The sequence below is a fragment of the Ursus arctos genome, unplaced genomic scaffold (genome assembly GCF_023065955.2).
Source record: "Ursus arctos isolate Adak ecotype North America unplaced genomic scaffold, UrsArc2.0 scaffold_2, whole genome shotgun sequence".
NCBI lineage: Eukaryota > Metazoa > Chordata > Mammalia > Carnivora > Ursidae > Ursus > Ursus arctos.
In genome coordinates this window covers 54314922-54341332 of record NW_026622874.1, presented here as the reverse complement: position 1 = coordinate 54341332, position 26411 = coordinate 54314922, and the positions used below count along the sequence as shown (strand labels likewise).

Below are 26411 nucleotides of genomic sequence, written 5' to 3'. Positions count from 1 at the left end.
CTGAGAAAAGACCTGGCAGAGAGTATTCTTTGCATTTTTCATTTCTTCTAAGCAATGACAATGTGGTCATGAGCTACTTACTCAATTTAAACATAAAGTAGTACCTTCAGTAATATAAAGGATACCTTAAACAATACAATACAAAATGACCGTTCCCTTTGATAGTTTTTCTTGCCTTGAATTCTACTCTAATAACATAGTGAGTTTTGTTTCCTAGTCAGTTGGAGAATTTCTGTCTTTAAATGGATGTGTTAAAGCAATTTACATTTATTGTTGTAACTGATGTTTGCTATTAACTCTGCCATCTTATTTTGTTATTTTTGATATTATAATCACCGTGCCCTGCTTAATATTGAAAAAAAAATCGTTGCCCACTCACTCTGCTATTTTCATTGCCTATCTACTTTCACACAAAAACATAAACACAGAGAGGCACAAAAAGTGTGCTCCTTAAATAGATGGTGAAAGCCTAAATGAATAAACAGGCATTTTTTTGTTTTTGCCTGTTTTGTTTTTACTTTTGTTGGTGCAATAACAATCAGAAGTAGATTTTCTTCTGTGCCGCAAAAAGCAACCAACCAACCAACCAACCACCAACTCCCAAATCATTAACATAACAAATCATTATCTGGTCAGGAAAATAAAGTATCTCCCAGGATTTCCTGGCAGGCATTGAAAGGGTCACAGACCCTTTTAAGAATCTCAATAAGTGCTAAACAACAACAACAACAACAACGTAAGCACTAGTGGTAATTCTGCATAAAGTCGTTTTGCTATTGGGAGCGGAGGTATCGTGGACCACCTGAAGCCAGTCCGCGGACACTTGGGGTTCAAGGGTAGGCCGTCGCTGACCACCGCAATGCGATATTACTAGTCCAATGAACATTTTAAGAGTGTACAAAGTGGACTGGAAGACCCCTAAAACCAAAATGAATCTTTTAAAGTAGACACACCTCTTGCTGTGACAGTAGGCGATACACGCCGCCGGAGAGTTCAAGATAAAACACGGAGAAATGGAGTTTTCTGGCGGGTCGGGAGTCTCCGGCGGCCGTGGGAGTAGCTGTTCTGCGCCTGCGCCGAATTTCCCGCATGCTCAGTAGCTGCGGTAGGTTTGTCCTACATCCACCAACGTACGACCTATTGACGGGAAGGCGGCCAGGTACTGGACCCAACGAGGGACCTGTTGCTTGATAGCTTTCTGTTGTTGCTGTTGTTACCCTGCAAGTGTCTTTCGTCTAGCTTTGTTCCGGGCTTGTCACTGTAAGTTTCTCCCCTGCGAGTCGGGACAACGGCCTTGGGCAGGTCTGAAATTTTTTGGTCCCCTAACTCCACCCCTTTGCACAGATATAAGGAGATTACAGGGATTTATGTTTAAAAAAGAAAAAAGTTTGCATGAACCAGATTGCCTCTCCAGATATTCCAATTTCGGACCTAGATTCTTGAGTGTCAACAACTTAATTGATCGGTGCGTTTATTTTCATGCTCCGGGGTCTTTTCAAGGCTATTTATTGTAGAATTAACAAGGCAAACCTAGACAGTGGGTTCGTTAGTGCACTCAAATTTAGAGACTGCCTTACGCCTGAAATTAAATTTCGTTCAAATAGCACATATTCTTCCTACTATCTATTCTACATACTTATAGGCTTGCTTGATTTATTCAGGTTTCCTTGAAAATATAATTGCTAGTTCAAAAGATGTGCACATTTTACTTTGAGTAAGCTTTTCAAAATCATCCTAAGAGGTTTTAACCACTTTGCATCCTTGCTAACAATGCTCAGGAGGATGTTCCCTCACAGGCTAGCCAACACTGGGCTTTTTTATCTATGCCAGTGTTACACATAAACAATCATCTTTTGCTGTTTTAATTTGCATTTCTTTCATAATTAAGTTGAGCATTTCATGTAATTAACAGCCATTGTTTTTCTTTTAACAGGAATAGCCTATTTGTGTCCTTTGCTCATTTTTCTATTAGATTATTCATCTTCAACATATTGATGTAAAAGCCCTTTATATAACCAAAATTAACTCAGATGTCTAGTACATGATACAAATTTTTTTTTCGCATTTTGTCAGTCATCTGCTTTGCTTGTGGTAATTTGATTACATAGATATCTTAGTTTTTGTGCAGTCAAATTTGTCAATATATTCTTTTATAGATTCTTAGTTTTTCTCATGTTTAAAAGTCCTTTCCCAAATTTACAAAATATTTCACCGGTTTTATTCTCATGCTTTTGTGGTTTCATTCTTTACTTCTAAAATCATGCATTGATCTGGAATGTATATTGATACAAAGAATGCAAAAAGCTTCCCACATTTTTTTTAAAAGATCAGCAACTGTTCCCACCATTTTTGCACTAACTTTCCCTTGTGATTTGAAATACCACCGTTAGTGTGTTTGGATCTATTTCTGGGATTTAATTCCGCCAAGGACTAAACTGTTTAATTGCTATAGTTTTATATCATATTTTGGTAACTGGCAAGGAGAGTATCTTGGCTCATTGTTCTTTTTTCAGAATTTGCTCTGCTATGCTCATATTTTTATTTTTCCAGATGACCTTCAACCGTAGCATCACTCAGTCAGGTTTCAAAAGATACAGTCTTTGTATTTTGATCAGGAACTCGTCATTCATTTTTAAAAGATTTTATTTTTCATTTGAGAGAGAGTCAGAGAGAGAGAGAGACAGAGAACAAGCAGGGTGAAGGGAGAGGGAGAAGCAGGCTTCCCACTGAGCAGGAAGCCCAATATGGGGCTCAATCTTAGGACCCTGGGATCATGACCTGAGCCTAGGGCAGAGGCTTAACTGACTGAGCCACCCAGGCACCACTATCATTCATTTTTAGATCCGATTTAATCCTCATGTGTTCACCACCCTTATATTCAATTCAAGATACCTCTCCCAGGCTATCAAAGGAAATGGATCATTTGATTCCTGTTTTTGATCCTTCAGAGCTAGCCGTATTGGCTACTATAAAGGTTTCTTAAAAGATGGTATGTTAGGTTGATAGCCGTAAATGGCATACAACCTTTTTCATACGCACTTTAAGCCTCAAGCCCTGAATGTTATGGAAAAAAAAAACCTCTGTAACATGATTCTGGATTGTATTGGTTATCATATTACATCCTCAGGGTCAAAATAATGTTGCAGAAGCTATAGGAATTTTTTGCCCGGAACACTACCCTGTCTCTGCAGGATAGCCAGTAATGAGGACAATTGTCACAATCATGATTAGCCAGTATGATTTAGTGCTTACCTTGTGCCTGGGACTGTTACAAGTGCTTTACCTGCATTACTCGTTTAATAATTACAATACTATTACTAGCTCCATTTTACAGAGTGAGGCACAGAGAATTTAAGTGGCTTTCCCAAGATCACATAGCTAAGAAACGCCAGAGCCAGGATTTGAACACTGGCGGTTGGCTGCAGAACCTGTGTGTTTAGCTACCTTATCCTGTTTTTGAGTAAGCTGTCCGAAAGCTGTGTTCCCAAAGGGTGGTGCTTTAGGACCCAGAAGATGTAAAACTGGTAGAGAAGGAAGTCTCCTGTATATAATCTGAACTGCTATAAGGAAGTTTGCAATTTGCAGGTAGCTTTTCAGAGGCTGCTGGCGCCCCGCAGCGTGGTGTGTTCTCCAGCAATACTATCAACAGGTGATTCTCGTTTGGGTTCTGGGAGGGGGCACAATTAAAAAGGCTAAAAGGAACCTGTTTTCCAGATGTGTTTTGATAATATGATTAGATTCATTTTATTAAGGGCCAAAATTGTATTCATTTGTTTAAAAAAAGTAAGAAAAATATTAGACAAGGGGATAATAATATTTCATCACTAATTATGTTTGGACCGAAGAAGTATTTCAGAGAAATCGGTAGAAATGTTTTATTTGCCAACTAAAAGCGATTTGCGGGTTCTCTTTAAAAATCACTGTTATGCTTTACATCAAACCTGTTACATTCTTATGAAACTGGTGTTAGCTTTAAATGGCATTTTGTATAGTATGCATTTTATGAGGAATGTAGTAGAAAAAGCCTAAAAGGTTGTCCTCATAAGAAAATACTGTGAATGTGGAAACAAAAGGAAGTGGTTTAGTCATATTTGAAGCCTGACAAGGCTGGAATGATTGCTTAATTGGCTCAAACATAAGTGATATCTGTGGAAAGGTAAAACACTACCATACAGTGAGGGAAAATGATCTGCCTTTCACCAATGGCATTTAAATAACATGGGGACTAAAAGAGCATACCAACACATATTAAAATAGCCTCAGTAGTTAAGACATTTGGGTAGTACATGATTGATTGCCTGAAGACTACCTTTTCCAGTGTGGAATAAATCAGATATGCCTCTGGTCATGGATAATAAGGAAGTAGAGGTAAGGTCAACAAAGTGTGTGCTGAATTATTTCTCCTGTTTTCTATTTGAGTCTTAGGTAATTTTCATAAGCAGTTTTTCCACCTAGCATGCCAATAAAATGAATCTAGCCTGATTATGATGTAATAAGATAAAGAGAATTTCATACATAGGAATTCATTTTATTTTCATCTTAATTCCAGACAGCTACTGGCCACAGTATGAAATTCATTACCTTACATCAAATTCAATTCTGTTCTCCTTTTGAAGGGTTTCAAACACTTCCCCTGTGTATTGTCTCAATTAATGTCCATAATCCCTGTGAGTAGAATGCGGATGGGAGAAAAAAGATGTAAAGAGCTTAAAAGGCACGTCAGATCAAATATGCAGTCAGAAATTGGCGGTAGAATAATGGCTTGCTGAATGGAGATTCATAATGTCCCTTCAGTTCTATATTGTGTTCCTTCGTTGCACTGAAATAATGTTGACCTGATTCGTTTAGAGGAACGAGAGTTTTTGTCTTCAGTTCGTTCCCTGTGAGCACTCTGAGACAGAGAAAAAGTCCAAGAGGTTTGTTAGGGCGTGTTCGTGGGATCACGTACGGGAAGTGTGAAGAAGGTAGTGATGCCTTGGGAAGTGGGGAGTTGGCCGGCGATGCAGTCTCAGCGAGGGCCCCAGTCAACCATCCATGCTGGGCATTCAGAAGCTAGGATGACCCAGCAGAGTTGGGGTGGCAGCCCCTTTGGAGTGTAGAGTGGCCTTTAAACCCATCTCCTCTGTTGACCTGTTGCAGGTGCAATGACTCTTCTCAGATAAATTCCCAAAGAAAGATGGCAGCTAGGAGCCATCTGTTGGTGGCAGTCTCATCAGTGGGGAAATGTTCTTCAGCCCTGAAGGGAGTCTGGGTGGTACATCCCTGCCTCAGAACAGTCACTAAAATTGCAGGGTTTGAATTTGTATTTTCAAAGAGGAATATACACTTTATCCTGAAGGCTGTTTTTCCAGTATTTTCCATGGGGCCAGGGGCTATCCTGACACTCATTACTTTTCCAGATGATTGGTCTTCACCCCAATTAAGTGCATGTTCTCTTTATTTGGCAACTGATGATGATAGTAAATAGCCAGCAGATTAAATTTTATTTCATCTCTAATGGAACATTCATTGGTTTTTAGAAACTAATTGTAATCCCATGCAACCCCTCCTTTTTTAAATTAGTCTGTATGTACACCCACATCCCTTATGCTATTCATACCTCTCTTGGCTCGTACCAGTTTTATGTTACAGACTTTAGGTTACAATATTTTACCCCCAACGCACCAGAATATTAGCTCGTCCATGGCAGATGTTATATCATATTTTTAGCCCCCGATGCACTTTCCACGGCCTCTGCACGTACATACATACACCTCATACGCAAAACTTTCTCACATGCTCATAGGCCTGGGCCAGTTTTCCCCATGCTTCAAAATGTCCTATCTGCAGAGAGAAAGAAGAGTATAAAATTTATTGAGAGAGTTATTGCTGACATGGAGGTTTTTCTAAGTCTCTTAGTAAATATTTCTTAAAGAATCTGTACAGTTAAGTACTCAGTAAATATGTGTTGAATTGAATTCAAGTGACTGAAACCAGTAATTGGCTTTGAAAGTAACAACGGTTCTCTTAATTTCCCCTTCAGGCTTATCATGGCTTCCAGTCCCACCGTGTTGATGCGGCTGGTAGCCTCAGCTTATTCTATCGCTCAAAAGGCAGGAACCATAGTCAGACGTGTTATTGCTGAAGGAGACCTGGGTATCGTGGAGAAGGTACTGAAAGTCCCATCTCATTTCATAACAACTTTATTTTTGTTCTTTGACGTTTTAGCTAAAGGATGTAATAATCTGGACAGACTTTAATAGTTGAAATAATTAATGTCTCCCCTATGGAGATTGCTAGACCCTTAGTTCAAATAGATTCTATTTCTGCTTTGAAAATGACTCCAGACTTCCTGCATCCAAAACTTTTATTTGTATGCTTGGGCCTTCTGACTGCTGTTCAGCCCCAGAGTACCATAACCAAGCTTCATATCCTAAAGTAATCTCTTACAAGACATATATAGTCCTTAGTGAACTTGACATGTTGATAAAATCTGGCATATAAATAAGTATTCCTTATAGTCAGAGCTTTAAATATTTTTCTTCTTCATGGAAAAGAAACACAAGACAAGGTTGTTTTATTTTTCCCCTAGTATGGAAATTAAAAATTCAGGTAAATTAAAAAAAAACAAACAGGTAAATTATCAGAAAGATAGTTCATCATGATAGTTAATTCTTTTTGTTTTTGTTTTTTAGGTGAGCTCTACACCCAGCATGGGGCTTGAGCTCACAATGGTGAGATCAGGAGCTGCAGACTCTACCTACTGAACCAGCCAGACGCCCCTAGTTATAGTTGATTCTTAAAAGAAAATCCTACTATGCATGTGTTCTACTTTAAAATATAATTTCTTTTTTTTTTTTTTTTGAGATTTTATTTATTTGAGAGAGAGCACAAGAGGGGGAGCAGCAGGCAGAGGGGGAGGGAGAAGCAGGCTCCCTGCTGAGCAGGGAGCCTGATGCGGGCTCCATCCCAGGACCCTGAGATCCTGACCCAAGCCGAGCCAAAGGCAGACACTTAACCAACTGAGCCACCCAGGTGCCCCTAAAATAGAATTTCTTTTACAAGATTTGGTCATCATTTCACATTGCAATTTTTAAATGTAAGTTTCCATATGTTGACTTTTTATGATAACCTTTAAAGAAGATTGTATTGTAATTTTGCCCAAGTTAGAAAATTACAGGGTATGATTAACCATTAACATTATAATGATTTATAAATAGAGTTGTAGTTAAGTCACTCCTTTATGATAAATCAAGGATCTATCTAAGGCTGTTAGCAGAAAAAAAATGAGGACCAAAAATATGAGTAAAAAACAACTTAGTAATAAGTTCAGATGAGCAAATTATAGGACATTCAACATAAGTGCTTTTAAAGATTAAGAATAGGGGTGCTGGGTTGTTCAGTCAGTTAAGCGTCCGACTCTTGATTTCAACTCTGGTCATGATCTCAGGGTCCTGAGATCAAGTCCTGCGTCAGGCTCTGTGCTGAATATGGAGCGTGCTTACGATTCTCTCCCTCTGCCCCTCTCCCCCCTACTCCTCTGACTAGAAAAAAGAATTAAGAATAAAAATCAGGGAGTGTGCCTGGCTGACTCAGAAGAACACTTGACTCTTGATCTCAGGGTCATGAGTTTGAGCCCCACACTGGGTGTAGAGATTACTTAAATAAATAAAACTTAAAAAAAAAAAAGAATGAAAATTGCAAGAACAAGTTAAATCTCATTTCTAATTTTGATAGATGTATGGGCTTAGTAGTATAGGAAGTAGATACAAGATATCTTGATTTCAGAAATAATTTTTCATTCTCCATTGTCAAAAAAGATTCAAGCTATTGATAAACATGGAGATGACCTCTCCCATCCCCCATCTTGAGCCACTGTTGGGTATATTCATAAGTGGGTGAACAATGTTACCCAGACATTTGTTTTAATTCACAATTCACATTAACCAAGAAAAGATCATTTGGTGACAGATCACAGGACTCCGCTTCCAACTCTGTCCTTTTCTCTTTAACCATTAACTTAAATACAGTTTTAACAATTCATTGAATGTAACTTCTCAAAAATGTCGTGGAACAGGAGGATATAGAGATCATACTTATCAAATTTATCAGTAAAATGAACCTGGGAAGAGTAGTTAATATATTGGATCACAGAATAAGTATTCAAAAAGTTACAAACACTGAGAAAAGAGGGCCAAATCCAACAGGATATTATATCAGGAATAATTAATAAGTTGCCAAAATACTCATGTAGTAAGAAGTAAATCTGATTTATATTTCTTTAAAAAAGAGGTTTTAGTTGATAACATCCATGCTCAGTGATAAGCCAACAATGTAATTCAGCGACTTTCAGAAGGCTACTAATCTTACGGCCTTTTTTAAAGTGTTTTTTTTTTTTCTATTATGAAAAATAGGAAATGGAGAGAAATAGCAAAAGTAAACAAAAATTATCCATCATGGGGCGCCTGGGTGGCACAGCGGTTAAGCGTCTGCCTTCAGCTCAGGGCGTGATCCCAGAGTCCTGGGATCGAGCCCCACATCAGGCTCCTCTGCTACGAGCCTGCTTCTTCCTCTCCCACTCCCCCTGCTTGTGTTCCCTCTCTAGCTGGCTGTCTCTCTCTCTGTCAAATAAATAAATAAAATCTTTAAAAAAAAAATTATCCATCATGCCACCACTGCCAATACCTTTGATCATTTCTTTTCAGATAGTTTCCTTAGCATCACTTATTTTTAAATTGATTTTATGCTGTGATTATATTAGATGTACCACATTGTAGCCTATAGCTAAGGAGTAATGCAAAAACAGTAATAATCTCCCTGTCCTCTGCATTGGTAATAATCTCCCTGTCGTCTGTAACGGTCAGACACTTCTAGTAATAATCTCCCTGTCCTTTGTACTGGTAATAATCTCCCTGCCGTCTGTACTGGTCACGTACTTCTGGATAAGAGATAATAAAAAAGGTAACAATCACCCTGTCCTCTCTACTGGTCAGGCACTTTGTTGATACCTCATTTTAAAAGAGGCAGGGCAGAATTAAATTTGTCACACAAAGAATTCAAATGATTCAGCTTCAGTCTGACACTATGTCAGTAGAAAGAACAGGAAATATTATCCCGGACAAGAAAGAATTGGGATAGCTTTCCTCATATGCTTAATGGCTGTCAATGTGTCTGCTTTTCTCTAGAGAGTAGTCTCTGGACTTGATTGATATAGAAGTCATCTTCAAATTTAACAATTCTTTTAAGAAGTTTCAGCAGATAGGGGCGCCTGGGTGGCTTAGCCATTAAGCATCTGCCTTCGGCTCAGGTTGTGATCCCAGGGTCCTGGGTTTGAGCCCCGCATCGGGCTCCTTGCTCGGCAGGAAGCCTGCTTCTCCCTCTCACACTCCCCTTGCTTGTGTCCCTCTCTCGTTGTCTCTCTCTGTCAATTAAATAAATAAAATCTTTAAAAAAAAAAAAGTAGTTTCAGCAGATATTTCTAGAGTACCTATGGGGTGCCAGACACATTTCTTTAGGAAATAAAACAAAGATCTTTGTGGCCCTACATGCCAGCACACTAGTACTTTGCATTAAGGTAACCAGCAGGCTTCAGTGTGGCATGAAAGCCTTTGATTTTCATGATCATTCCTTGTTTCATTAAAAAGTATTGTAAAATTTTTAGTGTTCAAAGCAATACATTCTCTAACTCCACCTAACCAGGCATATATAAATTGCAACATGTCAGAATTCTGTGAAAGCAGCCTAACTAAAGAGGTTGTGGCTGTCATTTGCAAGATTTTCCACTGTCTTTTACTAGAATCACCATCTGACATAGGGATTGAGTGAGAATGCTATATATCAAATGTTATTGCTGCTCATTTTCATAGTTTTTATACTTTAGAAATAGGAATTCTTTCTATCATCCTGAGGACCTGTTGAATTATTAGGAAAGTGGATGGTTAGTAGATTAGTAGAAGATTAGTGAGTAGAAGTTAGAGAAGGATCCAAATTGGGAATACCTTTCAAACAGCTAAAGATAGTTTTTAGCTTTTACTGCCTTGAAAAGTTATGAATTTCTTATCTCTTCATCTTTTTAAGCAAGCGATTGATCTAGAGATCTTATGAAGGGGATTTCTTAAGTGGGGGAGGAAGTGTTCTAATAATCTAACAGCTCCTTTCCAAACGTTAACCACTATAAATCCCATGAGAAAAACCAAGCCAGGAAGCTAGTCAACTCATTTGATGTTCAGTTCCATGAATCTAAAAACAGTCAGTGCAACTTAAAGGGCATAGACACTCATGCATTAGGAATCCGAGGACAACTTATTTCATATTAGGTCTGCTGAAATTTACATTCTTTGTTACAGACCTGTGCAACAGACCTGCAGACCAAAGCTGACCGATTGGCACAAATGAGCATATGCTCTTCACTGGCACGGAAATTCCCCAAACTGACAATCATAGGGGAAGAGGTAAGACTTGTCAGGGAGGCACTATTTTTTTAATGACTGTGTATCATACGGATTTGTACTTGCCACTTTAATGACTTCTGTATCACAGCTACTGTATCTGGTGTTTTAACACCAAAATAATTAGCCTGTTCCTGGGACTGGAAGGAAATGTCTCATGATAAGATATTTAGTCCGTTTCTAGCAGATGTCTCAATTCTTAACCACAGAAGATAGGGTTTCTGTTGTAATATTCAGCATACAAACTATAAGATGGGCAGTGTTCTAGAACCTTGGAATAAAATGGATTTTGTTGTTTCTGGTTGTTTTTTTTTGTTTTGGGGTTTTTTTAATTAGGCTTATCCAAAGACTATAACACTGTGAAAGTGAAGGAATGCACATCTCATGTAATTGAGGGAGAAGATCTGATGTCAGAACCACTTATTTATTTATTTATTTATTTATTTATTTTTCAGTTTTTTAAAAGTGTGTTTATTAAGGGCTTGGGATGATAAGGGTCAGGAATCTTATGCTTACAAATAGGTTTTTAATGATTAATTCATGATGAATTATTACACACACTGAATCCTGTTGAGGGCAGGTTAGGCATTTAAAGCCATGTAAATGTTTCCGTGGAAACTAAAGTCAGAACTCTTTTAATTTTTTTTGTTTGTTTTTGTTGATTGTTTTTTTTATTTAAGTTCAGTTTAGTTAACATATTGTGTATTATTAGTTTCGGAGGTAGAATTTAGTGATTGATCAGTTGCATATAAAACCCAGTGCTTAAAAAAAAAAAAAAAAAAAAAACCCAGTGCTTATTACATCAAGTGCCCTCCTTAATGTCCATCAGCCAGTTACCCCATTTTCCCCCCACCCCCGTCCAGCGACCCTCAGTTTGTTTCCTGTGATTAGGAGTCTCTAATGAGATGCTAATGGTTTGTCTCTCTCTCTCTGATTTTGTCTTGTTTTATTTTTCCTTCCCTTCCCCTGTGACCCTGTTTTGTTTCTTAAATTCCACATATGAGTGAGATCATATGATAATTGTCTTTCTCTGATTGACTTATTTCACTTAGCATAACACCCTCTAGTTCCATCCACATCGTTGCAAATGGCAAGATTTCATTCTTTTTGATGGCTGAGTAGTATTCCATAGTATATATAGACCACATCTTCTTTATCCATTCATCTGTCCATGGACATCTACAGAGCCACTTATTTAAATAAGTTTATAACACTTAGTTGTTTTTTTTTAACAGTTCAGATGATGAAGATGGGAATTTATTCATAGTCAACTTTGATGAGCCATATGTGGTCATTTTTGCAATTTTATTCCGTTGGCTTTATTTTTTGACTCAGTTAAGCTCTAAACATAAAACAGGTAGGCCTAGAGACCTCTGATTTCTTCTGTTCCTAAGCCAAAGGGTGCTCTGTGAATACCAAACAGCTGCAGTAACCATTGGCGTTATCTGCTTTAGGATCTGCCTTTTGAAGAAGTGGACCAAGAGCTCATTGAAGATGGTCAGTGGGAGGAGATACTGCAGCAGCCGTGCCCATCCCAGTACAGCGCTATTAAAGAAGAAGATGTATGAGCCATAGGATTACTGAAGTCTTTGTTAACCTTCATGTTTGTGCTCTAGTAAATAAGAGATGCCTGTAAGATTGAAAAGCTGGGGCACCCAGGAACTTGAAATCTCTCAGGGCCCTCATCGATGTGTCAGGCGACCCCAGGGAATGTGTGACCTGTTAACTTAGGGTTCGGTTCCTCATCCTATCGGTTTCTTCTCTACTCTAAAACTATTACTAAAAGCACTTCTAGGGAGCACATCTAATTTGTAGATTTGGTGGTAAAACATTTCATTGGCGTTGGAGGCTGGAAGGAGCTGAAACAGGTTGCTGCTTTATATTGGAAAGGCCACAAAACTCACCTCGCTTACTTTATATAGTTGTTTCAATTAAATCTGTGCCTTCAGATAAGTGTCCTGATTCTGTAGTTGCTGAGTTTTGATTTATTTAACACACATTCATCGAATACCTACCGTGAGTAAGGAGCTTTGCTCTGACGGAGGGAGGACACAAGGACGGTGAGACGTGGTGTCTTCCGGGAGAAGTGGGCCCCATTCACAGGTTCACACCAAGCACTGTAATTCCAGTGGACATGGCTGCATATCCTGAATCATGGTGAAGTCCTAAGTAGAAGGGATTTCTTTTTCTGTCTACTGTCAGGTTATAAACTGTTCATTTTTCTTGGCTGGATATAAACGGTGTCCTTAAGTTAAAATCAGACGGTCGTTATTTTTTTAAAAATCAGCATTTATGTGCTAGAGTGAGTAGCAGCCACATGCTGTTTAAAACATTTTTGGTGCCACTTTACAGTTTTCCCGGTACCACTGCCTAGACCTCAGTGTGTTCATAGCATTGTGTTTGTGTTCAGGTGACAGTAAATGGATGAGTAAGGCATTTCCTATTTGAAATTCTTAGATCAGACTTTTCTCTAATTTAAATGGACTTTTTCCATGATTATAAAAGAATAACGTTTTTTAACTATCACAAAACTGATAACATTAGCTTAAGCAATTCAAAATATAACTTCAAAAATGAAAAAAAGGTATTTTTAATCTACTTAAACCTATTTTTTAAATATCATATGCTTAATTTGGATATTTCCCTTTTTTCAGCTTGTGGTCTGGGTTGATCCTCTGGATGGTACCAAGGAATACACTGAAGGTTGGTCCCTCTTCCGTATTTGTTTTCGATAGCAGTAGGTCTAGTATATGATATTTAGTTGGAAATACTTAATATTTCACCTGCTACATGACAACCCAGCATCATAGTTTATGTTTATGCCCTAAAGCTGTGTGTGTGTTCATCCTCGCTGTTACTGTTTATCAGCGATTGTCAAGACAGGGAGGGAGAAAATTCAGTCCCTTCAAATACCACCCCTGACCCTCTACCAGCGCCATGATTCTAGTGTCCCCCAGGTGGGAATAACTAACACGAAGCCAGGGTTACCAGAGGGCCTACGCTGAACCCCCAGCTGTGTTGGGGCAGAAAACAAGGAAGAGCCCAGCTGTCCTCTGCCGCCACCTCCCTCCCCTGCCAGGTCCAACCCCTCCCTGACCCCCGCCCTCACCATCTGTGAGCTACTTTCTCCCTCACGGCTCCACCTTTGAAGATGAGTTTGGGAACACGGTACAATATTTCTCCTTTCTGAAATTGTCTAAGCTGAGAAAAATTGGAAAGCAACACATTAAAATAAAATTGGCAGCACTGAAGTAAAAAGACCGGGCTCAGAGCCAGAGTTTTAGGTTTTAGAAGCAGAGCATATGTAAGTGTAGAGTTTTATTTTTGAAACCGAGATCTACATAGGTTTTCTTATATTGGTTCTCAGCTTCATAACTTAAAAAAAAAAAGGATTTCTCATAATCATTAGAAAAAGCTTTCTGTGTCCTTGGGTGATGAGACATATCTATAATGAGTCAGTCGCACGGTATGTACGCACGTGTATGTATATGTGTGTGTGCAGTAAAATGTCACTATGATCCGTTGAGAAATAGGGAAGCTCTAGACAGCTTAGTATGTATAAGAACACCCAGATAGATTGTTTTGATTTGGACCGCCACCTCCAGAGATTTTGATGCACTGGCTCTGGGAAAGGATCTTGAGAATCGATATTAAAAATTATGCCAGTTAAGGGGCGCCTGGCTGGCTTAGTCAGTAGAGCATGCAGCTCTCGATCTCAGGGTCGTGAGTTTGAGCCCCATGTTGGGTGTGGAGCCTACTTTAAAAAAATTATGCCAGTGAATTCTGATGCTGCTTGATAATCTGCAAAAACCCTACCTTAGAGGCTTGAAATGCAGGTCTAGACAGTAATCCTGGAGCGGATAGTGATCCAGCAGGCCGGAGTGACATGGATGGTGGCGGAGGGGCACAGGAGTCTAACCATAATGGCTGTGGAGTTATGGGTGACTTATTCCATTGGTATACAAACTGTACTAATGAGGCTGTGTTTATCGATTCAGTTCAGTGGCTAAATATCCTACTTCTGTCTCTGGCCAGCCGTCTCTTGTAATTTGTGCATTTTGCCAGAAGTAGGATTGATCGTGGGTGAATCATTACAGTTTCTTATTTTTATTCCAAAAATAACTTGGAGCAATTGACATGCTGATGATAAGTCATAATATGAGAAAGTTATGTAATGGATCTTCTTGATACTCATTTCTTCCTCACAGGTCTTCTTGACAACGTGACAGTCCTTATCGGAATTGCTTATGAAGGAAAAGCCATAGCAGGAGTTATTAACCAGCCGTATTACAACTACCAGGTATTACTATAAATGATACAAAAATATTTTATTAGATAAATAAGTAGAGTGTTACATGATTCCTGATGTTATCTAATTCAGTGGTTTCTAGCTTCATTGCCCGTACAATTATTGGGGAGGTCTTCAAAATACAGCTTCCCAGATTATACCCTAGACCTGTTGAATCAGAACCTCTCAGGGCATTGATACCAGGAATGTATATGTATGTATCTGTGTGTACGCAGACACACCATATGTATTATATATATATATATATAAATTTGTGTGTGTGTGTGTGTATGCCTCATGATTCAAATGTAGGAGTTTGGGAATTACTGACATGGTTCTTGATTAGCTTGGTCATTGAGACACCTGATTTACAGGTGGTTCTTGAAGCATATTGAAGAAATGAACCATTTCAACCAAGAAAAGATGCTAGCCATGTTGTTTTCCAGGTAATACTATACAGCGCCTAAATTTCAGTCAGCATTGATAACAGAACTAGCTATGCTCTTGCACTCATTTCTCTTTTATTTTGTCTCTCTAATCTGCTCTGATTTTCTATTATACTCCAAAGAAACTGTCTTCCTTAGAAGCAAGAGGCTAATGTAATTCCAAAGCAGAAATATACCATAAAATCGCATTAAATGTTAAAGGAAATTGTTGCAGTAAAATATTTGAGGTATTTACATTAGTGTGATCTTGGTAGAACTTTGGAGAATCAAAGCAACCAGAGTGGGGACTATTACGACTGAATTAATAATTTGAGTTAAGAGCAGGGTTAATCTCTGCTTCTAAGATAAATTTGTTTTTCATGTGTACGATTAAAACTTTTTATTTATAATCCTGTGCTTCTTAAAATCATTTAGCAAAAATAGTGCATTATGAGGAAAGTCTCCTATACCGTGAATTGCTGAAGTGTCCATGAACTCTTTTAATATGACTTTAACGTTTATACAGCATTATATGCAGACACAAGTTTGTGGTTTTTTATGTAAACCTGAAAGTAAGTTAATACTATTACTTAAAAGACGGGCATTTAATTCATAGATAATGTTGTAATGCATGGCACTTTTCATCAGAAGATCACAATGTTTAGGACTTATTAATACTTTCCATCACTTTTTTCTGAGATTAGAAACATTGTATTCATTTTCCACAGAACAATGAAAAGCAGAAGTTAAGGGAACACAGGAATGAAGCAAAGGTGAGAAAAATAGCTAGGGTTTTGGCCCCACTAGTAGGTAGAAAAGAGGCAGGTGACTTGTGGCACCCCAGGTGGCCATTGTCCATCCCATGTCCCGGTTCACTTCCTCCTGTTCTGCTTTTCCCATTGCTGTCTCTCCCTTTCCCACAGTTCTCTGCACTCTTTTTCCTCTCATCCTCCACTCTTGCTTATGCCTTAAAATTTGTTGCAACAAGTGGAAAAGTTGCTCAGCTCTGTTGATGGTATTCAAGGCTCGAGCTTCAATTTTAAGTAATCATCAGTATAATAATAATAATAGCTAAAATTTGTCAAGAGTTTCCTGTGTGCTGCCAAACTCAAGGGGTTCACATGTATTATCTCATTTAATACACACCACAGTCCTTGAAGGAAACTTTCTTTCTGTTTTGCAGAAGAGGAAACTGAGGCAAGTAACTTGCCCCCAGACCACCCAGTTTGTCATTGACAGATCTGGAGATTGAAACCCAGGTCCAGGGGTACCTGGGTGGCTCAGTGGGTTAAGTGTCCGACTCTTGATTTCAGCTCAGGTCATGATCTCGGGGTCCTGAGATCGAGCCCCAAGTTGGGCTCCACACTCAGTGTGAAGTCCACTTGGGATTCTTTCTCTCCCCCTCCACCTACCCCTCCCCCGTGCTTCCTCGCTTTCTCTCTCTCTCTAAATAAATGAATAAATAAAATCTTAAAAAAAAAAAAAGAAGAAGAAAAGAAAGAAACCCAGGTCCAGGCCCATAGCAAATACTCTATAGTGCTTCCTTGAGCTGGATAAAAGCCTTCTAACAATTCAAACTTTAGTATTCTAACAGATACAGAAGCTGGTAGGCACTTAAACAGTGTGGCTTAGTGCAAGGAAACCTAATCTGTCTACCTGTCGGAGATTGCTTCTTAACCACTATGAATCGTAATTAACCATTATGGAGTAAGAGGACAATGTTAGCCTTTATCACCCCCCACCTCGCCCCAGAAAGTTGGTGTGGTGCTCTGAAGGAGAGAGACAGGCGAGGAGCTCAGCGGAAGGCTGGCTGGTGGCTTTGTGGGGTTGCATTTATCTCACCAGGGTGCCAGATCTTTGCCTACATACTCACTCACGGAGGGACTGTGACATCTTGGGAAGCAGAATACCCGTGTCCACTCTTTAGTATGCTTTCCTTTCTTTTTCAGAATAACTGGAGAGCTGCATTAATAAATGTGTTCCTTGAAAGCATGACCTGTATCTCAGCAATCAAGTGACAGCCCAATGGGCATCAGAGCCCGTCTGTACTTTTCAGTTCTAAGACTGTCCTGTAGTGTAGACTCGATGGTGAACCCAGGAAGCACATGAACATATGTTGAGCACCAGTGCTTCTTCTTTGGTTCCCTTATTGCCCCATTTGCAGGGCGAGCTGTGAGCAGACAGCCTTCAGCTGGCCACCTTTTCATGGGTTGCCTCACCTGTGAAGAGCTGCATGGTCCCGTGATGTGACAGTCTCTCAAGGCAGCCCCTTTCCAATGACTGATTATTGCATAAGTATAAGTGCCTCGTGTTTCCTTCCGATTTTTATAACCCTGAAGGGCCATTCTAGCTTCAGAGCTCCCCATAGGACCAGCTGAGACTGTTGGTGGCTCTGCATCACAGCTCTGTGTCTCTCTCTCCCCCAGTCGTTCTTCCCTCCCTCCCTTCCATGGGGGTTAATCCCAAGGGTACTCTGTAATAAACACTCTCCCTATCTCAGGGTCTGCTCCCCAGGAAATCCAGCCTGCAACATAAGCATATTTCAGTGTAACAGCAGCCAGGGTACTGTTAGTGGGCAAATAAGATGATGTGTTTGAAAGCATTTTATTTTTTTTATTTTTTAAAGATTTTATTTATTTTTTCGAGGGAGAGCGAGAGCGCATGCACGCAAGTGGGAAGGAGGGGCAGTGGGAGAAGCAGACTCCCCACTGAGCGGGGAGGCCAATGTGGGACTCGATCCCAGGACCCTGGGATCATGACCTGAGCCGTAGGCAGATGCTTAACCCACTGAGCCACCCAGGCGCCCCTATTTTAACAAGGAAAATGGGCAGTATAGCTTAATGATGAGGAATAATTGGCTTTGAATACAGATGAGCCTGAGTTTGGTTATGATCTTCCTGGAGTCCTTGGGCAGGTTACTTTAATGATTCCAAATCTCATTTTTCTCATCTGGAAAACAAGAAATGATAATACCTACATTGTGGAGTTGTTTGGGGATTAAATGAGATGATACATGTAAGGCACTTAGTATAATGCCTGGTACTTGCTTAGTATTCAGTAAAATATTATGTCTGTATGTCCACAATGTATGTTTACTGTATTAACATAATGGTTTTTCGATGACTCTGTGTTAATCATTTTATCCATCAGGTTATGTTTTTCTGTATGAGAAGTATAGTTATAATAATGTGTTTGAAAACTCTTTGAGCTCTGCAAAGGAAGATACAGATGCTAAGACCGCATTGTCATTGCCCTTCTGCTGCCACAATTGTCAGTCAGATCTTTAACCCTGACCCCATTATCCACGGCTACTCTTCAGTATCAGCCTGTTCGGCTGCCCTGTCTCTATAGCAGCAAAATACATTATTGCCATTACCTATTCCCATAGTAACAAGATCCTTGTTCCTTGGATAATGAAAAGTAGTAATCGATACATGGTGTTTCATTTCCTGGGGACTTCAGTACCTTTTGCAAACAGCTCTTTTCAAATACAATAATGAGAATACTGGCTGATTTAGAGAGAGACGGGAATCAGTATATGATGTTTCCTTTTTCTGAGGACTTTAAGGAATAAGCACAAGTTCTCTTCAGTAGCTCTCAAACCCAGTTCTTAACCAAAACAGCAAGAGAATACTCAGTTGATTATCTCAGGAAAATTATATGGTGGATGATATTGTTCTTGTTCTTTATTACATTACAGTATCATATTTTTTATTAAAAAAAAAATCATGATGCTAACCTAAAGCGATATTCTATGTATGGCTGACGTTTTTCTCCAGATGATTACAAACTCTGCTATTGTCTCACTCACTTACATAGGCAGGACCAGATGCTGTGTTGGGGAGGACAATCTGGGGAGTTTTAGGTTTAGGTGCCTTTGGGTTTCAGCTGAAAGAGGTGCCTGCTGGGAAACACATCATCACAACGACCCGCTCCCATAACAACAAGTTGGTGACTGACTGTGTCACCGCCATGAACCCTGATGACGTGCTGCGAGTGGGAGGAGCAGGAAATAAGGTATGAACATGCAATTGAATCATGGAAAGAAATCCTGAGCATTTCCCGAAATGGGAAATAAGATCTGGGAAGAAGGAATTAGAGATTATAATTGACCATTGAAAGCACATTTCAGCAACATTTGAATTTTTAAAAAATGTTATGGTTCAAGTCTTTTTATCTAAGAGATGTCTGTGCTAATAGAAGTCATTAGGAGATCTTGTGCCTCTTGCTAGCCCTCATATTCTTTTTTTTTTTTTTTTAAGATTTTATTTATTTATCCGACAGAGATAGAGACAGCCAGCGAGAGAGGGAACACAAGCAGGGGGAGTGGGAGAGGAAGAAGCAGGCTCATAGCGGAGGAGCCCAATGTGGGGTTCAATCCCATAACGCCGGGATCACGCCCTGAGCCGAAGTCAGACGCTTAACCGCTGTGCCACCCAGGCGCCCCTAGCCCTCGTATTCTTGAGGACCCTCTTGGGTTACTTCCTAGACCTTTCTTCTGCGGACACTAAGGAAGGGCCTGCATCCCCTTCCTAGATACTTCCCCCATTCTTTCACCTAGGCTTCCATCCTCCTGAGAAAATTGTGAAACAGAACACAGTGGGATCTGCATCCCTAGCCCTGATCTCTTCTCATCTGACTGCCTCCTGGATATCATCACGATGACATACTTCAGACATCTCAAATTCAGCATGCCCAATTGGACCTCTTCCTTTTTTCTTCCTGCCCCTACGTGCATTCCTCCTATTTGCTGTCTGCTTAATGGCACCACCATTTTCCTGATTGCTCCAGCCAGACGCCTGAAAGTCATCCTAGACTCCCTCCTTCCTCATATCCTATCTGTATCTTCTTAATTCCTCCCTATTGTCTCTTCTTGTCCATCTCAACTGCCCCCACCCTCGTTGAAACCCATCATCATCTCTCAGCCAGACTTCCTTGGATAACTCCCTGCACAATGGAATGTAAATTCCCCTGTATTTTGGCCCTTATCTCTCACCCAGCCTTATTTCATGCTGTCCCCCAACTCAGAGCCTGGTGATACTGGACTGGCTGTAGTTCTGATGCATGTGCATTTCACACTTGTGTACCCGGCACAGGGAAGGCAAATAGTAAATTTGAACTGAGTGAAATTCATTTTTCTTCACCTACCGTTTGGAAGCAATCATCAACTATTTTTAGATTTCCAAAAGCATTTACTGGTAAGAGGATGAAAATGGGAGTTTAAAAATAACAGTATTTTGGGGGAAAAAATCTAAAACATTTCAAAGTAAAAATGTATTCTTGGTATTCACTAAATAGTGACAGGTGATTTCTCTTTGCCCTTACTTTTATAACCACAAAAATCCCGTTAGGTCTTTTATTCCCAATGGGCACCATTCTCCTTAGGAAAAAAGTCCCTATCCTCCATATCCCCCACCTTTTCTCCTATAAAAAGACCTTGTTGGGCAGTTATTAACTTTTTTTTATGTCAAGGACTTCTTTTAGAGTCCAGTGAAGGCTACGGCCCTTCTTCCCTCAAGAAAATATATCCGAGATAGTTCTTGGTACATAATAAGACTTGACCCATATTTTTTAAATGAAAGAAAAACATTTTCCATGAAAGTCTACAGCAAGGTTTAATCGTTTGATGGTGTTCTTGAAGAGTACTAAGAAGAGTAATTGGTTACATTGCGTTCACTGAGATTTTCCTGATTCTTTCAGTCTGCTCTCTTCATCTGAATATGTGAAGTCTGAATTTTACAGTACAAATTATTTTACAGTATAACCAAAAATAAGTAAACGACTCATGAAAGCCTGATAGCAGGTTACTCTTTTTAAAGAGTCATGCAGTTTCTGTCAGTGACCTCAGTTTTGTTTGGGAATTATAGGAGTTATTAAGGTGACAGTTTAAAAATTCATATTTTGGTGGTAGAAACAGTAATACGTAGGAGGACTCCAAAGACTTGAGAAACTACTTGTTAGCCTATCAGCATTGCACATGTGTTAGGACTTACTGCAGTTTATGCATTAGTGTACTACTTGATGTTCTTCTATCCTTTATGTAATCTACAAGATTAAAAATCTTCAGTTTTTCTACAATAAACAGTATATTGCTTTTACAGTAAGAAAAAACATAATAAAAAGAAAACTTCGTTTATGTAAGTAGGACTACAAAGACTGTTCCGATCTCCTTGTAGCTTATTTAACCACTCTCACCCCACCCCCGGTCACTGTATGATTCTATATTCTATAGTATTCTGTATATTTCTCCGTAATACTCATGTCTTTTCAACCTGCTAAAGGCTTTCACCTAAGTTGAGTCTGACAGAGGAATAAATGAAATATACTTGATAGAAACAAGCAATTTCTCTTATTCTTTGATCATTTCATGGCCTGGGGATAATTATTATCTCCAACCTTACAGATAATTCAGCTGATTGAAGGCAAAGCCTCTGCATATGTATTTGCGAGTCCTGGATGTAAGAAGTGGGATACTTGTGCTCCGGAAGTCATTTTACATGCTGTGGGAGGTCAGTCCCTTTTACTTTGGGGAATTACAAGTGTTACCGTTTTTATATTATGCTAAGACAGAGTATTTCAGTATATTACTTTACCTAGATTCTGAGGATATAAAAGGTCGAAGGAATCCTAGAGATGAGCCAGTCCAACCCCCACATTTCAGAAGTGAGAACGTTGATTTTTCAGCAAATTCATTTTCTTTAGTAATTTTTATCTTTTGGACTTCCATCTACATCTAGTTGATTTAATTAAACCCTTACTGATTTGTGGCTTTAATGCTTCTAGGGTTTCTTTTTTTGTGTGTGTGAAAAGTAAAATGTTCATCACCATTGTCTTCACCTCACTTAGTTTCATTTAAGCCAATACTGGTAAATGTTTTAGTACTAGTGCTTAAGATCATGGAGTTAGAATTTTTTTTTAATCTGACTGAAAATACATTACAAATATATGCATAGTAAGATGATTTTTCAATTTCCGTTAGACATCAGTTTACTTCTACTCTTAAACAAAATACTTGATTTTTGTTCTATCCTTTCTCCTAGTATATTATCCATATCATATCTCATCAGCATATTGTATGACAAGGGAGTCAAATTTATCACAATCCCATCTCATTAGGATGCTAAATGAAACTGTAATGTTACGCAATTATATTTGATGAACATACTTCACTTAAACTCTTACTAAATAAAGTGTTCATAGTGGTAGAATGAGGAAAACACTTGAAAATGGGAATAGTAGTGATGGCGTAGAACTAACGGGAAAAGTAATCATCTCAGGAAAAGAGAAATTAATTGATACTGAGAAATATGAATTAAAAACGCTAAATGAAATTAATTTTAATCAGGGAGAAAAAATAGTTTTTCATCTTTCAGTTAATCAAAATTGTTCTATAGTTTTAAATTCAAGTGAATTAAAACTTAAACCTTTAGGGTCACTCATTATTTTTCCTATCTTATCCAGAATCAATTGTTATTATCACGTAGGGGAGTAAGAGGCACTTAAAAATAACTAGAAACATAACGATCTGGCCAGCCACTAATGCTGTATTGATGTTTCTCCTGTAGGCAAGTTAACCGATATCCATGGAAATGCCCTTCAGTATAACAAGGAGGTGAAGCACATGAACTCCGCAGGCGTCCTCGCCACGTTGCGCAATTACGACTACTATGCAAGTCGAGTTCCGGAATCTGTGAAAAATGCACTTGTTCCTTAAAGGAAAATTTCATTTATTTAGCTAGGAGGAGGACACTTGATTCTATATGCTTCAAAGCGAATCGGATGGAATTATTAGAGTTCCACTTTGACTTTATTCATTGTTGATTGGTGATTTATATTTAGTTCCTTAGGTGTACAAAAAGAAATTAAAGAACTTCTTGGTTACTTAATCACCCAGGCCAGTCGTGAGATCAGAAAGATGTATAAAGTAAGTGTGTGACAGTTCTTTTCCTCCTTGTACTTGGAGGAATGAAAGGAAGGTTTAGTTTCAACTCGCTATTCTGGTCGGTTGTTTAATCAACATTCCTGTTATTTGTGGGCAAGATTTCTTCAGGGCACAGAATCACAAGTTGTTACCTGAATCTCATTCTTGTTTTTCACCATAATTTTAAGTTTTCCTTTCCTGCAGTTATGCATATATTGAAATGTCATGTATGTTGATGAAACAGATTTATGGGAAAAAGCTTCTTTGTTATAAATTATTTAATTCTAGCTCTTTATGTTCTTTACCACCTTTTAAAACTTTTAAGCAGCATTTGAAAATGACATATTCTGTACTGTGGACATTACTTTATTCTTAATAGTGTCCTTGTAATGCCTAACTGTGGCAAGTTAGGTACTTAACCTTAGTTCTTTCCAAGGGGGGATTATAACATAAGCTATCAAAATTATTCTGACATTCTGCCTAGATTTTTCTTTTTTAGATCTCCTTCCAGTGCTTTTAAATAAATTTCTGTTACTGGATTAGGCAAGTCGTCTAAATTTATGGTTCTCAAACCCAACTACATATCAGAATCAGCCAGGAGGCTTTACAGAAATACAGAGTCATAGGCTCATCCCAGCATTTTTGATTCTGTATGTTTTAAGAAGGCTACTCCAGGGAGTTTGATAATCATCGAAGTTTAGATAATGTCTTCAGAACACCTGTAACCTAGTCTGAAGAGGTCTTTGTGGCTTTGACACCTTTGACGACTCCAGTCTCTTGCGACTCTCTTCTCGGTGATTTTCTTCTTCCCTGTTCTGTCCACTCCTACTTGGTCTCCTTTCTTGGTTTCTATTTGTTTCCCTTCCCTTAAATGTCAACATTCACCAAGATTCTGCTCTAGGTTCCCTCCACTTTCTCAGTAATGACCTAATCCACACATATGGCTTCATTTGGGTGGTTTGCCCTTAATTCCATAATCTTTATCTAGGTTAGAGCTCACAGGGGCGCCTGGCTGGCTCAGTCAGTAAAGTGTGTGACCCTTCATCTTGGAGTTGGGAGTTCAAGCCCCACCTTGGGTGTAGAGCTTACTTTAAATAAAACAAAACAAAACACTTCTCAAATTCTAGGCTGCCATGCCCAAGAGCCTGCTTTGATGTCTCACAGGTGTCTGTGAATTATGTTATATCTACAAAGCTCTTCATTCTTTCCCATGCCTCCTTAAATTATTTTACAAATCCTCAAGGTGATCCTAATAACTGGCCAAATTTGGAAATCACTTCCTAAATCTATTTACTTGCCTCTAAGAACAGAATTCTCTATCTATAGAGAGGAGACTAAACCTAATTAAAAAAAAAACAAAACACCCAAGAGCAATGTGAGAATAACTTTGAAGGCATTTTCTACAGGTTCCTATTTAAAAATGAGTTATCCAAGAGGCATATTTGGAAGTCGACGTTCTCTCTTCATTCACGTTCCCTATACATTAATTTACACCCTGATACTCCTTTATTTCTGCCAGAGATCACTGTGACATCTTCCTGACTAATCGGCCTGCCTGCACTGTAACTCCTCTCCACTCCACTTATCACATCCTCCAGGGCGATTTTTCACAAAGTCAAATATAGCAGTGCCACTCTCTTACTTAAAATCTTTTAGGGCTTCCTATTGCCTTCAGGGTAAAATACAAGTTTCTTGTCACACATGTGAACCTCTGATGTCATGGCTGCTTCCTTCTCCAGCCTCAGCTCTGATCACTAACTTATGTCCAGCCGGCCGTGCTCAGCCATTTAAAGTTCCCCCTAGATACCATGCTTTCTCTCACCTTGGCTTCCATTTGTACGTTCAACAAAAAATGCTTTGAGCATGTGCTATATGTTAGTCACTGCTCTAGGTACTAAACATTCATCAGTGGACGTAACACTGGCCCAAGTGTCTCCTGTTGAGCTCATATTCTTGTGAAGCAAATCAGATAATGAATAAGTAAATGAAATTATTTAGATTGTGGTAAAGCTGCAGAGGAAATCAATTAGGAGGATTAGTTAGAAAGCAACAGGGGCAGGATGGGGGAACTGGAGGAGGATCTCCTTTATTTTTTTAATTTTTGAAAAAGATTTTATGTGAGAGAGAGAGAGCTCGGGAGGGGAGAGTGAGTACGGGGGGGGGGGGTGAGCATGAGCAGGGGGAGGGGCAGAGGGAGAGGGAGAAGCAGGCTCCCCACTGAGCAGGGAGCCTGATGTGGGGGCTCGATCCCAGGATCCTGGGATCATGACCTGAGCTGAAGGCAGACACTTAACGGACTGAGCCACCCAGGCGCCCCAAAGATCTCCTTTACATAAAGCGGGTATCTTCTCTGGGAAGGTGATGTCTTCACTGAAAACTGGATGAAAAGCCATCAGTCATGTCAAGAGCAAAAGGTACAGGGTTTCTTTTTGGAGTGATGGTTTAAAATTGTCTTAGGGGCGCCTGGGTGGCACAGCGGTTAAGCGTCTGCCTTCGGCTCAGGGCGTGATCCCGGCATTGTGGGATCGAGCCCCACATCAGGCTCCTCTGCTGTGAGCCTGCTTCTTCCTCTCCCACTCCCCCTGCTTGTGTTCCCTCTCTCGCTGGCTGTCTCTATCTCTGTCAAATAAATAAATAAAATCTTTAAAAAAAATAAAAATAAAATAAAATTGTCTTAATTATTGGACAATTCTGAATATACTAAAAAAACCATTGAAATGCACACTTTAAATTGGTGGATTGTATGGTATGTGAACTATATTTTAATGAAGTTATTAGAAAAAAATAGCCCCATGTGGCTAGTTCCCATCGTATTACATAGCACAGCTCCTTATCCTCTTCCTGGTTTATCTCAACAATGTCAACAATCACTGGACTCCAGCAAGATGTTTCAGCTTAGCCTCAGAATTATAATAGGCACACACTATGGGATATTTTCATCTAGATATCTTACAAGCATCTCAAAACATCAGTTTAGGGCCAGAACTTTGCCAAACCTGTTTTCCTTCCTGTATTCCCTTCTTAGATGATGACATAACCGTCCACCCAGTCATCCACCCTGAAGTCTGGCTTCCCTGCCACCAGTCCCTCCCCAGCATCTCATCGGTCACCACTGGGTCTACCTCTTAAACGTGTCTGCAACTTGCTCTCTGTTCTCAATTCTGATTTTCGCTGCCTTAGTTTAGGCCTTCACCTTTTTTTTTTTTAAGATTTTATTTTATTTCTTTGACAGACAGAGACAGCGAGAAAGGGAACACAAGTGAGGGGAATGTAAGAGGGAGAAACAGGCTTCCCACCGAGCAGGGAGCCCGATGTGGGGCTTGATCCCAGGACCCTGGGATCATGACCTG

The 26411-nt window shown here is 39.4% G+C and overlaps 1 protein-coding gene across 11 annotated transcripts; it reads left to right on the top strand.

Moving 5' to 3' along the window:
- The first annotated feature begins 1069 nt into the window (after positions 1-1069).
- On the top strand, positions 1070-24422 carry BPNT1 (3'(2'), 5'-bisphosphate nucleotidase 1). Of its 11 annotated transcripts, none has more exons than XM_044390661.3 (11): positions 1091-1260; positions 3586-3649; positions 6023-6149; positions 10326-10430; positions 11882-11989; positions 13082-13130; positions 14636-14727; positions 15869-15913; positions 18960-19157; positions 21544-21649; positions 22706-24422. In XM_044390661.3, the coding sequence occupies exons 3-11, from the start codon at positions 6030-6032 to the stop codon at positions 22852-22854; spliced, it is 972 nt and encodes a 323-aa protein (XP_044246596.1). In that variant the 5' UTR covers positions 1091-1260; positions 3586-3649; positions 6023-6029; the 3' UTR covers positions 22855-24422. The 11 variants fall into 11 exon arrangements, with proteins under 11 accessions (XP_044246595.1, XP_048081439.1, XP_026373094.1 ...); XM_044390662.3 differs by having other exon boundaries at positions 1094-1159; XM_044390660.3 differs by lacking the exon at positions 3586-3649 and having other exon boundaries at positions 1070-1159.
- The last annotated feature ends 1989 nt before the right edge of the window (positions 24423-26411 follow it).